Here is a 14,469-nt window from a genome sequence, read left to right as displayed (position 1 = left end):
AAGTCAACACTCTACGCTTGTTGCTTATACTCTTCTAGCTTGTGATCTGCCTGTTTGTTTCTTGAGGGTAGCAGGAAGGTAAACAAAATGTTTTAATATTTATATAGTTGAACCTATCATATTATTCTCTGATACAAGAGACTTTCACCTATAAGGGTATGGAGAAGCCATTCTGGCTTATACCTGATTTGGCCTGAACTTTATGTGAACTAGAACAGCTTGACTTGTGGCCTGTCAAACATACATTGGACATCTGCTTTAACCATTAAAGAATGCATTATCCAGAGGTAAAGAATGTCTTTTTTGAAGGTAGGAACAAATGCGTCCCTTCCATGATGCCCATGCTACCACTCCTTCGAAGACAAGGTTCTCTTCCCAGATGCTAAGGTCATGCTGTCTCTGTGTATGCACTAATCTGAAATTATGAATAGTGAAGTGACAGTGTTAGTTGCTCAGTTGTGTCCTGCTCTTTGCATCCCCATGGATTGTAGCCTGCCAGTCTCCTCTGTTCATGGAATTCTCCAGGCAAGAACACTGGTGAGTGGGTAGCCATTCCCTTCTTCAGAGGATCTTCCCCACCCAGGGATCAAACACAGTCTCCTCCGTTGCAGGCATATTCTTTACCATCTGAGCCACCTAGGAAGCCCACATCTCTGTTGAAACCTTGAAGGAAAATAACTGTCATGTTTAATGTATGTATGTTCTTTGTTTCAACAAAATATAAAGGTGTATTGAAAACTATGTTTCTCCAGAATGCTTTCTTCCTTGGTGGAGACTGCACTCTGGGGCTAGTCCTCAGTTTGACTTGAATAAAACTCCCTTCCATTTCTTACTATGTCGTGTCTGACTCTTAGCGACCCCATGGACTGCAGCTCACCAGGCTCCTCCGTTCACGGGATTTTCCAGGCAAGAGTACTGGAGTGGGTTGCCATTGCCTTCTCCATTTATTGGTTATTTTTGTCAAATACTTTTATGGTTTATTTACTTTTACATTTAAAAATACCTTTCTCCAACTGGAAAGAAATTAAATATTTACTTATACATTCCTCTAGTTATTTTATAGTTTTTTAAACATTTAACTCTTTAATTCACAAATAGTTTATTCAACTATATGCTATGAAGTAATGACATACAACAAGAATAATATACTGTTCTAGTGCCCATTTGTCAGAGATAGTTATCATACCCTAAACTGTCATTCATATTAAGGTCTATTTCTCAGTTTATTTTGTTTTTTGGTGGTGTTTATCTATCTTATGGCAGAAAGTGAAGAAGAACTAAAAAGCCTCTTGATGAAAGTGAAAGTGGAGAGTGAAAAAGTTGGCTTAAAGCTCAACATTCAGAAAACGAAGATCATGGCATCTGGTCCCACCACTTCATGGGAAATAGATGGGGAAACAGTGGAAACAGTGTCAGACTTTATTTTTCTGGGCTCCAAAATCACTACTGATGGTGACTGCAGCCATGAAATTAAAAGACGCTTACTCCTTGGAAGGAAAGTTATGACCAACCTAGATAGCATATTGAAAAGCAGAGACATTACTTTGTCAACAAAGATCCGTCTAGTCAAGGCTATGGTTTTTCCAGTGGTCATGTATGGATGTGAGAGTTGGACTGTGAAGAAGGCTGAGTACTGAAGAACTGATGCTTTTGAACTGTGGTGTTGGAGAAGACTCTTGAGAGTCCCTTGGACTGCAAGGAGATCCAACCAGTCCATTCTGAAGGAGATCAGCCCTGGGATTTCTTTGGAAGGAATGATGCTAAAGCCAAAACTCCAGTACTTTGGCCACCTCATGCGAAGAGTTGACACTTTGGAAAAGACTCTGATGCTGGGAGGGATTGGGAGCAGGAGGAGAAGGGGACGACAGAGGATGAGATGGCTGGATGGCATCACTGACTCGATGGACGTGAGTCTGAGTGAACTCCGGGAGCTGGTGATGGACAGGGAGGCCTGGCGTGCTTCGATTCATGGGGTCACAAAGAGTCGGACACGACTGAGCGACTGATCTGATCTGATCTATCTTTACCACAGTCTTATTTTAATTTTTGAAACTTCATAGTAGACTTTAGTAAATAGTAGTGCATATTCTTTTTTTTTAATTTATTTTTTAATTGAAGGGTAGTTGCTTTACAGAATTGTGTTGTTTTCCATCAAGCATCAACATGAATCAGCCATAGGTACACATACGCTCCCCTCCCTCTTGAATCTCCCATGTTACTTTTCATTACTCTTTTTTTATCCCAAAGTTGTGGTTATTCTCACTCTTTATTCTCATAGACGAACTTATTCATGCTATGTTGCTTCAGTCATGTCTGACTCTTTGTGACCCTATGGACTGTATAGGGTCTATAGGGTCTATAGGGTCTTATAGGTCTGTAGGGTCTCCCACCAGGCTCCTCTGTCCATGGAATTCTCCAGGCAAGAATACTAGAGTGGTTGCCATGCCCGTCCGAGGGGATCGTCCCAATCCAGGGATCAAACTCACGTCTCTTACCTCTACCTGCGTTGGCAGGCAGGTTCTTTGCCACTAGTGCCGCCTGGAAAGCCTACAGATAGATTAACTTAGAATAACTTGAAGGGAAATATCAGATAATAATAAAGTTTATAAAGATTTTAATTGAACTTGTATTAAATATATATTAACTTGGAGATAAATAATGCATTTATAATTTTTATTTATTTATTTATTTTTTTGCCTCATATCAAAATGAATCTGCCACAGGTATACATGTGTTCCCCATCCCGAACCCTCCTCCCTCCTCCCTCCCCACACCATCCCTCCGGGCCGTCCCAGTGCACCAGCCCCAAGCATCCAGCATCATGCATCGAACCTGGACTGGCAACTCGTTTCCTACATGATATTTTACATGTTTCATTGCCATTCTCCCAAATCTTCCCACCCTCTCCCTCTCCCACAGAGTCCATAAGACTGTTCTATACATCAGTGTCTCTTTTGTTGTCTCGTACACCGGGTTATTGTTACCATCTTTCTAAATTCCATATATATGCGTTAGAATACTGTATTTATGTTTTTCCTTCTGGCTTACTTCACTCTGTATAATAGGCTCCAGTTTCATCCACCTCATTAGAACTGATTCAAAAGTATTCTTTTTAATGGCTGAGTAATACTCCATTGTGTATATGTACCACAGCTTTCTTATCCATTCATCTACTGATGGACATCTAGGTTGCTTCCATGTCTTGGCTATTATAAACAGTGCTGCGATGAACATTGGGGTACACGTGTCTCTTTCCCTTCTGGTTTCCTCAGTGTGTATGCCCAGCAGTGGGGTTGCTGGATCATAAGGCAGTTCTATTTCCAGTTTTTTAAGGAATCTCCACACTGTTCTCCATAGTGGCTGTACTAGTTTGCATTCCCACCAACAGTGTAAGAGGGTTCCCTTTTCTCCACACCCTCTCCAGCATTTATTATTTGTAGACTTTTGGATTGCAGCCATTCTGACTGGTGTGAAATGGTACCTCATAGTGGTTTTGATTTGCATTTCTCTGATAATGAGTGATGCTGAGCATCTTTTCATGTGTTTGTTAGCCATCTGTATGTCTTTTTTGGAGAAATGCCTATTTAGTTCTTTGGCCCATTTTTTGATTGGGTCGTTTATTTTTCTGGAGTTGAGCTGTAGGAGTTGCTTGTATATTTTTGAGATTAGTTGTTTGTCGGTTGCTTCATTTGCTATTATTTTCTCCCATTCTGAAGGCTGTCTTTTCACCTTGCTAATAGTTTCCTTTGATGTGCAGAAGCTTTTAAGTTTAATTAGGTCCCATTTGTTTATTTTTGCTTTTATTTCCAATATTCTGGGAGGTGGGTCATAGAGGATCCTGCTGTGATGTATGTCGGAGAGTGTTTTGCCTATGTTCTCCTCTAGGAGTTTTATAGTTTCTGGTCTTATGTTTAGATCTTTAATCCATTTATAATTTTTATACTTCATGTCCAAAATCAAAGTTCTCTCTCCCCGTTTGCAGAAGTCCTCTTTTACATCCCTCTGTAAAGCTTTATGCAAGTGAAAGTGCAAGTGCAAGTCACTCAGTTGTGTCTGACTCTTTGTGACCCCATAGACTGTAATAGTCCACAGGGTTCTCCAGGCCAGAATACTGGAGTGGGTAGCCTTTCCCTTCTCCAGGGCATCTTCCCAACCCAGGGATCAAACCCTAGTCTCCCGCATTACAGGCAGATTCTTTACCAGCTGAGCCACAAGGGAAGCCCAAGAATACTGGAGTGGGTAGCCTATGCCTTCTCCAGGGGATCTTCCTGACCCAGGAATTAAACTAGGGTCTCCTGCATTGCAGACAGATTCTTTACCAACTGAGCTATGAGGGAAGCCTGTAAAGCTTTATAATAGTCTTTAAATTAAATCTTTCATATTTCTTATTATAGTTACTTCTGAGCATTTTATCATGTTTCTTTCAGCATTAAGTAGGAATAATGGAAAGGATCATGAAAAACTAGACTAAAAGAAGAACAAAAGAACTGGGAAACAGGAGGCGCTGGTTGGAGGAATAATACAGACATCTACTCTGATTGTACAGAAATGCACAATTTTTATATCAGCAGAGATCAACATATGCTCTACTCAAGCATATAACCTACCTTTATATTCTTTTATTTATGGACTTTATTGTCTATTATCTACAAACTTATGGTCAGAAGATCCCAGGACATATCCCTGGGTCCAGAGAAATTTTTGCTATGTCAGAGCAAAGGATGTTGATGGTGTTAATTGTGCTACCTGTGTAACAAAATAGAGAAGCAAATAGACAGAGGCAGGTCCTGGGGCACTAGCAGTATTACAGGCTATATGCTGCTGCTGCTGCTAAGTCGCTTCAGTCGTGTCCAACTCTGTGCGACCCCATAGACGGCAGCCCACCAGGCTCCCCTGTCCCTGGGATTCTCCAGGCAGGAACACTGGAGTGGGTTGCCATTTAGTCCACAGGAAAACAGAGGCATTTAAAAGTCAGCGGCCCATGGAGGTTTGTGCTATGTATCCTTTTCTTTTTATATCCAACATAACACGGCACCTTTCTTCTAAGAGAACATAGCAACACGTCAAAAAATTTTGACATGCAATATGTAAAAACATTTATAATATAAAAACCTAATTCATGAACTTAAAATCAGAACTGTTTTAAAACATGCGATTCTAAAAGTATTGAGTCTTCTTTATAATATGTAATTGATATAAAGTTTCCTTTTTAGCTACCAGCTGGGCACTTTGCTTGATTGTTGTTACACTGCATTTTTGAAACAGAGGGCCATTGGCTGAAGTAAGCAGGCTTCAGGATCAGAGACGCAGGTAAGAAGCCTCTAAATTTAAGGGGGAACATGTAAAGTTGAGTAGTTTCTCAATACCAAATTATACACATAGACATCTCAAATTAGCTTCATATGAGGTACCCAAATTTCTTTTAAATAACGGCTTTACCTTTATATGTTTCACTCCACAGCTAACCACTCTGTTTGGCTGATATGGATCCCAGGAAATATCAAAAATCTGTTTAAAAAAGATAAAAAGTTTCACATTCATGTGTTTTTGCCTTCTTTAAGATACTGTCCAATTGCCAAGATTCTACCCTCACAATCTGAACACAAGGTCACCCACACAAATGGAGGATTTGGCTCTGGAGATGAGTCAGGAATTGCTAATACACATTTTATCATTTTGTGTCTATTTACCTTGGGCCTGAATGGAGAAGAAATAATTAACCATAATCACTGAGAACAAACTACTGTCACATTTTTAATTTTGTCCAACCAGGGTAAACAAACCAATGATTTTGGATCATTTACCAAAATTTTTGGTTCTCCACAATCTTAATAAAACACTTTTGAGACAGAGTTACAATAAAAACAAAGAGAATGGCAATTGTTTAAAGTGCGTATTACCCCAGGCCCATGTCAGAGATTCTGATTTAGTGGATTGGAAATTGGGTGGATTTAGTGGGATCACCACATTCCACTAATTTAGTAGAAATTTAGTGGGTCAAACACATGCATTTAAAAACACACCCCAGAAGATGCTGATGTAGGTGGTCCATGGACCACATTCTATGAAGCTCTAATAGAAAGAGGAACCAATCGTCAGAGGCAGAGACTAACCAAAGAATGAGGCTGCTATCATATAGGAAGGAGCTATTGCTCCAATAATCAGACAAAGGAGGAGAAGCTTTGGTTAGGTAGAAACGAACACTTATGAACTACAGAAAGAGCTCTGAGGCCTGAAGCTATCTGAGCTCAGGCAAGTCTTAGCATCTCTAAACTTAACCTCCTCTTCTCAAAAATGAATGAGTCACCTCAGTTCTGTTGTGAGGTCAATTAAGATAATGTAATGTATGTATGATGATCATTTTGAAGACTACAAAGCACTGACTGTATAAATTAGTGCTAGTTATTAAGTATTTTAGCCACTAAAATAATCTTGAAAAACCATCTGCCTCTAATCAACCAACAATAATTCATACTGACAACAGCAATAAAGAGCAAAACGATGTGATACAAATTATGAAGCCTGGGAGAACAGTGTTCCAAAAATGGTATTTCATTAAAACATTCTGGGTGTTTAAAGAGTTCTCACTAGATAGCACTGTACTTTTTACAATCTACTCCTAATTGGAAAGTGTACAGTACATTAACAAAACAATAGCAAAATCATTTATTGATGCAGCCCAACTCAACTACTTTATAATATACAATGGGAGACAAGGCGGCAGAGGAGAAGGACTTGAACTCACCTCCTCTCATGAAAACACCAAAATCACAACTAACTGCTGAACAACCATTTACGAAAAAGACTCAAATTACCCAGCCCCCAAAATTCTACACCAAAGACAGAGAAGGAGCCACAACAAGATGGTAGAAGGGGCATGTTCACAATATAATCAAATCACATACCTGCTGGGTGGGAGACCAACAACCTGGAAAATAATTATTGGATTGGCCAAAGAGTTCATTTGGGTTTTCTGTAATACCTAATGGAAAAACTCAAGTAAATTTTTTGACCAATCTAATATATCAGAGGTTCTCCCACAGGAGTGAGTTCTGAAGCCCATGTCAGACACCCCAGCCTGGGTGGTCTGGCATCAGGAGAAGGAGCCCTGAGAGTACTTGGCCTTGAAGGTCAGTGGGGCTTGAGTGCAGGAGCTCCACAGAACTGGGTAAAGAGAGACTCCACTCTTGGAGACTGCACACAAGGTTTCATGTGCACAGGGACCCAGGGCAAAGCCATGACTCCATAGGAGCTTGGGCAGATCTAAGGGTTAGGGGTAGGTCAAGGAAGGGTCTCCTCAGGAGGCAGGGGGGTTGGCTGTTGCTCACTGTGGGGGCAGGGACACTGGGGGTGGAGATCCCAGAGAATATTCACTGGCATGAGCTCTCCAGGAAGTGGCCATTTTGGTTGCCATTTTAGCACCAAGACCTGCCCCACCCAACAGCCTGCAGGTTCCAGTCCTAGGATGCCTCAGGCCACACAACCAACAGGGTGGGAAGACAGCCCCATCTATTAGCAGACAGTCTATCTAAAGCCATCCTGAGCCAACAGCTGCCTATAAACACACCCCTTGACATGTTCTGCCCACCAGAGAGACAAGACCCAGCTCTACTCACAAGGGAACAAGCAGTAGTCCCTTCTACCAGAAAGCCTGCACAAGCTCCTAGAGTAGCCTTATCCATGAGGGGCAAGACACCAGAATGAAGAGGAACTACAATCCTGCAGCCTGAGAAACAGACGCCACAAACACAGAAAGTTAGACAAAGTGAGATGGCAGAGAAATATGTTCCAGATGAAGAAACAAGATAAAACCCCAAAAGAATAGTTAAGTGAAGTGAAGACAGACAATCTACCTGGAAAAGTATGCAGAGTAATGATAGTAAAGACAATCTAAGATCTCAGGAAAAAAAAAAATGGAAGCACAAGCTAAACAGATACAAGAAATATTTAATAAAGACTAGCTTTAAAGAACAGAGCTGAACAATATAATAATTGAAATGAAAAATGCCCAGAAAGAATCAATAATAGAATAAATGAGGCAGAAGAATAAATGAGATGAAAGACAGACTGGTGGAAATCAATGCTGCAGAAAAGAATAAAGAAAAAAGAATGAAAAGAAATGAGGACAGTCTCAGAGATTTCCGGGAGAACATTAAATGCACCAAATTCACATTATAGGGGTCCCAGAAGAAGAGAGATAGAACCTGAGAATATATTTGTAGAGCTAAGAGCCAAAAACTTCCCTAATATGGGGAAAGAAACACTCATTCAAGTCCAGGGAGTTCAGAGAGTCCCATACAGGATAAACCCAAGGAGGAACACATTAAGACACATAGAAATCAAATTAACAAAACTTAAAGAAAAAGAATAAAAGCAACAAGCAACATACATATGAAATCCCCATAAGGTTTACCACCTGATTTTTCAGCAGAAACTGCAGAAGGGAGTGGCACAATATAATTTAAAGAGATGAAAAGGAAAAACCTACAACTAAGAATATTCTACCCAGCAAGGCTCTCATTCAGATTCAAGAGAGATATTAAAAGCTTTACAGAGAAGCAAAGGCTAACAGAATTCAGCACCACCAAACCAGTTCTACAAGTGCTAAAGGAAGTTCTTCAGTTGAAAAAGAAAAGGCCACAAGTAGAAACAAGAAGATTATAAATGGGAAAGCTCACTGGTAAAGGTAAACACAAAGTAAAAATGGGAAATTTTCTACACACAAATCTGGTATCAAACCAGCAATCATGAGAAGAGAAGAACACACATGCAGGATTTGGAAATGCAATTGAAATTAAGAGACTACTAACTTAAAGCAATCACGTGTGTGTGTGTGTGTGTTTATATGTATATATATATACAGACTGCTATATTAAAATCTCATGGGAACTGAAAATCAAAAATACACCGTAGATACACACACAAATGAAAAGCAATCCAAACACAACACTAAAGATAGTCATCAAATCACAAAAGAACAAAAGAGGTAGGGAAGAAAAAAGACATACAAAAACAAATCCAAAACACTTAAAAAGAGGCTCAAACCAAAGGATATAGACTGGCTGAATGGATACAAAAACAAGATATGTATATATGCTGTCTACAAAAGACCCACTTCAGATCTAGGGACACATACAGACTGAAAGTGAGGGGATGGAGAAAGGTATTTTGCACAAATGGAAAGCAAAAGAAAGCTGGAGTAGTAATATTCATATCAGACAAAACAGACTTAAAAATAAAGACTGTTACAAGAGATAAAGAAGGAAATTGCATAATTTCAAAGGGATCAATCTAAGAACAAGATATAAACATTATAAATATATTAATATATGCACCCAATACAGGAGCACCTCAATATATAAGGCAAACACTAACAGCCATAAAAGGAGAAATTGACAGTAACACAATAATAGTGGAGAACTTTAACACCTAGTTACATCAATACACAGATTATTCAGACAAAATCAATAAGGAAACACAGTTCTTAAATGACACATTAGACCAGATGGACTAATTATAAATCAATCACAAGAAAAAATTTATAAAAAACACAAACAAACACCCAAATGTGGAATGTTTGTGTTAAACATTGTTACCAAACAACGAAAAGATCACTGAAGAAATCAAAGAGGAAATTTAAAAAAATACCTAGAGACAAATACCAAAGAAAATACAACAATCCAAAATTATGGGACATAGCCAAAGCAGTTCTAAGAAGGAAATGTATAGCAATGTGGTCTTACCACATAGCTACCTGGGAAGCCCTCAGTGGTTTAAAAAAAAAAAAAATGCACCTGTGATGCAGAAGACAGGAGTTTGATCCCTGGGTCAGGAAGATCCCCTAGAGAAGGAAATGGCAACCCACTCCATTATTCCTGCCTGGGAAATCTCATGGACAGGGAAGCCAGGCAGGCTATAGTCCATGGGGTCACAAAAGAAAGTCAGACATGACTTAGTGACTAAACAATCGTACCTCAGGAAACAAGAAAAATTTCAAACAAACAACTTAATCTTATAGCGAAAGCAAATAGAGAAAGAAGCACAAACAAACCCAAAGTTAGTAGAAGAAAAGTAATCATACAGATCAGAGCAAATAATTGAAATACAAAGAAAACAATATAAAAGATCAATAAAACTAAAAGCTGCTTCTTTGAAAACATAAACAAAATTCATAATCCATTAGCAGGACTCCCATCCAAGTACTAAACCAGTCCCAACCCTGCTTAGCTTCCAAGACCAGGTGAGATCAGTCAGGTTCAGGATGATATGGCCATAGACTAGCCAGGCTCATCAAGAAAAAAAGGGAGAAGGCTCAAATCAATAAAATTAGAAATGAAAAAGGAGAAGTTACAACGGACACCACAGAAACACAAGGGATCATAAGAAACTACTATAAGCAACTATATGCTGATAAAATGGACAATCTAGAAGAAATGGACAAATTCTTAGAAAAGTAAGCCTTCCAAGACTGAACCAGGAAGAAATAAAAAATATGAACAGACCAATCACAAGTACTGAAATTAAAACTGTGATTTAAGAACTTCCAATAAACAAAGAGGGAGACAGAGGATTAGATGGTTGGATAGCATTACCAACTCAATGGATATGAGTTTGAGCAAATTGCAGGAGATAGTGAAGGACAGGAAAGGCTGGCATGCTGCAGTCCATGGAGTTGCAAAGAGTTGGACATGACTTACTGATTAAAAAACAACAATAAACAAAAGTCCAGGAACACATGACTTCACAGGTGAATTCCAACAAACATTTAAAGAACTATCACCTATCCTTCTGAAATTCTTCCCAAAGGAAGAATTACTGCAGGAAGAATTCCTGCAGAGGAAGAAATACTCCCAAACTCATTCTATGAGGCCAGAATCACTTTGATACAAAAACCAGATAAAGATATCACACAAAGAGAAAATTACAGGCCAGTATCACTGATGAATTCCAGAAAAACACCTACTTTTGCTTCACTGACTATGCTAAAGCCTTTGGCTGTGCAGATCACAACAAACTGTGAAAAATTCTTAAAGAGACGAGACTACCAGACCATCTTAACTGTCTCCTGAGAAACCTGTATGCAGGTCAAGGGGCAACACTTAGAATCAGATACAGAACAACACATTGGTCAAAATTGGGAAAGGAGGACAACAAGGCTGTATATTGTCACCTGGCTTATTTAACTTGTATGCAGAGTACATCATGTGAAATGCTAGGCTGGATGAATCACAAGGTGGAATCAAGATTGTAGGGAGAGATATCAACAACTTTAGATATGCAGATGATACCACTTAACGGCAGAAATTGAAGAGGAACTAAACAGACACTTGATGAGGGTGAAAGAGGGGAATGAAAAAGCTGGTGTAAAACTCAACATTCGAAAAATGAAGGTCAGGGCATCCGGTCCCATCACTTCATGGCAAAAGGAAGGGGGAAAAGTGGAAGCAGTGACAGATTTTATTTTCTTGGGCTCCAAAAATCACCGTGGATGATGACCGCAGCCATGAAATGAAAAAATGCTTGCTTCTTGAAAAGAAAGCTATGACAAACCTTGACAGCATATTAAAAAGCAGAGACATTACTTTGCTGACAAAGGTCTATATAGTCAAAACTATGGTTTTTCCAGTAGTCATGAATGGATGTGAGAACTGGATCATAAAGAAGGCCGAGCACTAAAGAATTTATGTTTTCAAACTGTGCTGGAGAAAACTCTTGAGAGTTCCTTGGACAGCAAAGAGATCAAACCAATCAATCCTAAAGGAAATCAACCCTGAATATTCATTGGAAGGACTGATGCTGAAGCTGAAGCTCCAATACTTTGACCACCTGATGTGTAGAGCCAACTCACTGGAAAAACCCTGATGCTGGGAAAGATGGAAGGCAAAAGAGGGGAGCAACAGAGGACGAGATGGTTGGATGGCATCACAGACTCAATGGACATGAGTTTGAGCAAACTCTGGGTGATAGTGAAGGACAAGGAAGCCTGGAGTGCTGCAATCCATGGGGATACAAAGAGTCAGACACGACTGAGTGACTGAACAACAACAAATCACTGAAGAACACAGATCCAAAAATCCTCAACAAAATACTAGCAAATTCAATCCAACAATACATTAAAAGGATCATACACACCACGATCAAGTGGGATTTATCCCAGTATGCTGCTGCTGCTGCTAAGTCACTTCAGTCATGTCCAACTCTATGCGACCCCATAGACGGCAGCCCACCAGGCTCCCCCGTCCCTGGGATTCTCCAGGCAAGAACACTGGAGTGGGTTGCCATTTCCTTCTCCAATGCATGAAAGTGAAAAGTGAAAGTGAAGTCGCTCAGTCGTGTCTGACTCTTGGCCCGCCCATGGACTTCAGCCTACCAGGCTCCTCCATCCACGGGATTTTCCAGGCAAGAGTACTGGAGTGGGGTGCCATTGCCTTCTCCACCCAGTATGCTAGGATTCTTCAACATTCACAAATCAGTGTGATACACCACATTAACAAACTGAAGATTATAAACTACATAATCATCTTAATAGATGAAGAAATAATTTTTTTACAAAATTCAACACCCATTTATGATAAAGAAAAAAGATAAACTCTCCAGAAAGTAAGCACATGAGGGAACCTTCTTCAACATAATAAAGGCCATATATGACAAACCCATTGCTAACATCATTCTCGATGGTTTAAAACTGAACACATTTCCTCTAACATCAGGAACAAGACAAGAATGTCTACTCTCGCTAGTTTTATTCAACATAATTTTGGAAGTCCTCACCATGGCACTCAAAGAAAAATAAATAAAAGGAATCCAAATTGGAAAACAAAAAGTAAAACCACCAACAAAAAGTAAAACCACCATGTTTACAGATGACATGATACTGTATACAGAAAACCCTAAAGATGCTACAACCACTAGATCTCATCAATGAATTCGGTAAAGTTGCAGGATACAAAATTAATACATAGAAATATTTTCCTTTCCTTTACACTAACAATGAAAGATCAGAAGGAGAAATTAAGGAAATAATCCTATTTACCATCCCATCAAAAAGAACAAAATACCTAGGAATAAACCTAGCTAATGGCAATCCACTCCAGTATTCTCGCCTGGAGAATCCCATGGACAGAGGGGCTGGCGGGCCGCAGTCTGTGGGGTCGCAAAGGTCAGACACGGCTAAGTGACTAACACTAAGGAGGCAAAAGACCAGTACACAAAAAACTATAAGATGCTGATGAAAGAAATCAAAGTTGATACAGATGGAAAGATAGAGCACGTTCTTATATTAGAATAATCAATATTGTTAAAATGACTATACTACCCACGGTAATCTACAGATTCAATGCAATTTCTATTAAATTACCAATGGCACTTTTCACAGAATTAGAACAAAAAGACCCAAGATGGACGGGTCATGGTGGAGAGTTCTGACAAAATGTGGTCCACTGGAGAAGGGAATGGCAAACCACTTCAATATTCTTGCCTTCAGAACCCCATGAACAGTATGAAAAGGCAAAAAGATATGACACTGAAAGATGAACTCCCCAGGTTAGTAGGTGCCCAATATGCTACTGGAGAAGAGCGGAGAAATAGTTCCACAAAGAATGAAGACACTGAGCCAAAGTGAAAACAACGCCCAGTTGTGTAAATAAAGTCTGATGCTGTAAAGAACAATATTGCATAGGAACCTGGAATGTTAGGTCCATGAATCAAGGTAAATTGGAAGTGGTCAAACAGGAGATGGCAAGAATGAACATCAACATTTTAGGAATCAGTGAACTAAAATGGACCAGAATGGGCAAATTTAATTCAGATGACCATTATATCTACTACTGTGGGCAAGAAGCCCTTAGAAGAAATGTAGCCTCACAGTCAACAAAAGAGTTACTTGGGTGCATCTCAAAATGATCTCTGTGTGCTTTCAAAACAAACCATTCAATATCACAGTAATCCAAGACTATGCCCCAATGACCAATGCCAAAGAAGCTGAAGTTGAACGGTTCTGTGAAGACCTATAAGACCTTCTAGGACTAACACCAAAAAAAGATGTTATTTTCATCATAGGTAACTGGAATGCAAAAGTAGGAAGTTAAGATATAACTGAGTAACAGGCAAGTTTGGCTTTGGAGCACACAGTGAAGCAGGGCAAAGGCTAACAGAGTTTTCCCAACAGAACACGCTGGTCATAGCAAACACCCTCCTCCAACAACACAAGAGACAACTCTACACATGGACATCACCAGATGGTCAATACTGAAATCAGACTGATTATATTCTCTACAGCTGAAGATGGAGATGCTCTATACAGTCAGCAAAAACAAGACTGGGAGCTGACTGTGGCTCAGATCATGAATTCCTTAGTGCCAAATTCAGACTTAAACTGAAGAAAGTAGGGAAAACCACTAGGCCATTCAGGTATGACCTAAATCAAAGCCCTTATGATTATACTGTGGAAGTGATAAATAGATTCAAGGG

The 14,469-nt window shown here is 39.6% G+C and overlaps 1 protein-coding gene across 4 annotated transcripts in view; it reads right to left on the bottom strand.

The window, feature by feature from the left end:
- The window catches only part of EML6 (EMAP like 6), a 287,129-nt gene that overhangs the window by 166,688 nt on the left and 105,972 nt on the right, over positions 1 to 14,469 (bottom strand). For all 4 annotated transcript variants that reach the window (XR_009739371.1, XM_061432385.1, XM_061432384.1 and 1 more), the window contains exon 5: positions 5,440 to 5,508. Coding sequence is in view for 3 of the 4 variants with exons in the window: in XM_061432385.1 (XP_061288369.1) it covers positions 5,440 to 5,508 (69 nt within the window). In the remaining variant the exon portion in view is untranslated. The remainder of the gene's footprint in view (positions 1 to 5,439; positions 5,509 to 14,469) is intronic.

Source organism: Bos javanicus, chromosome 11 (genome assembly GCF_032452875.1).
Source record: "Bos javanicus breed banteng chromosome 11, ARS-OSU_banteng_1.0, whole genome shotgun sequence".
Classification (NCBI taxonomy): Eukaryota; Metazoa; Chordata; class Mammalia; order Artiodactyla; family Bovidae; genus Bos; species Bos javanicus.
Note: the sequence above shows the minus strand (reverse complement) of the source record. Positions and strands in the feature narration are given on the sequence as shown.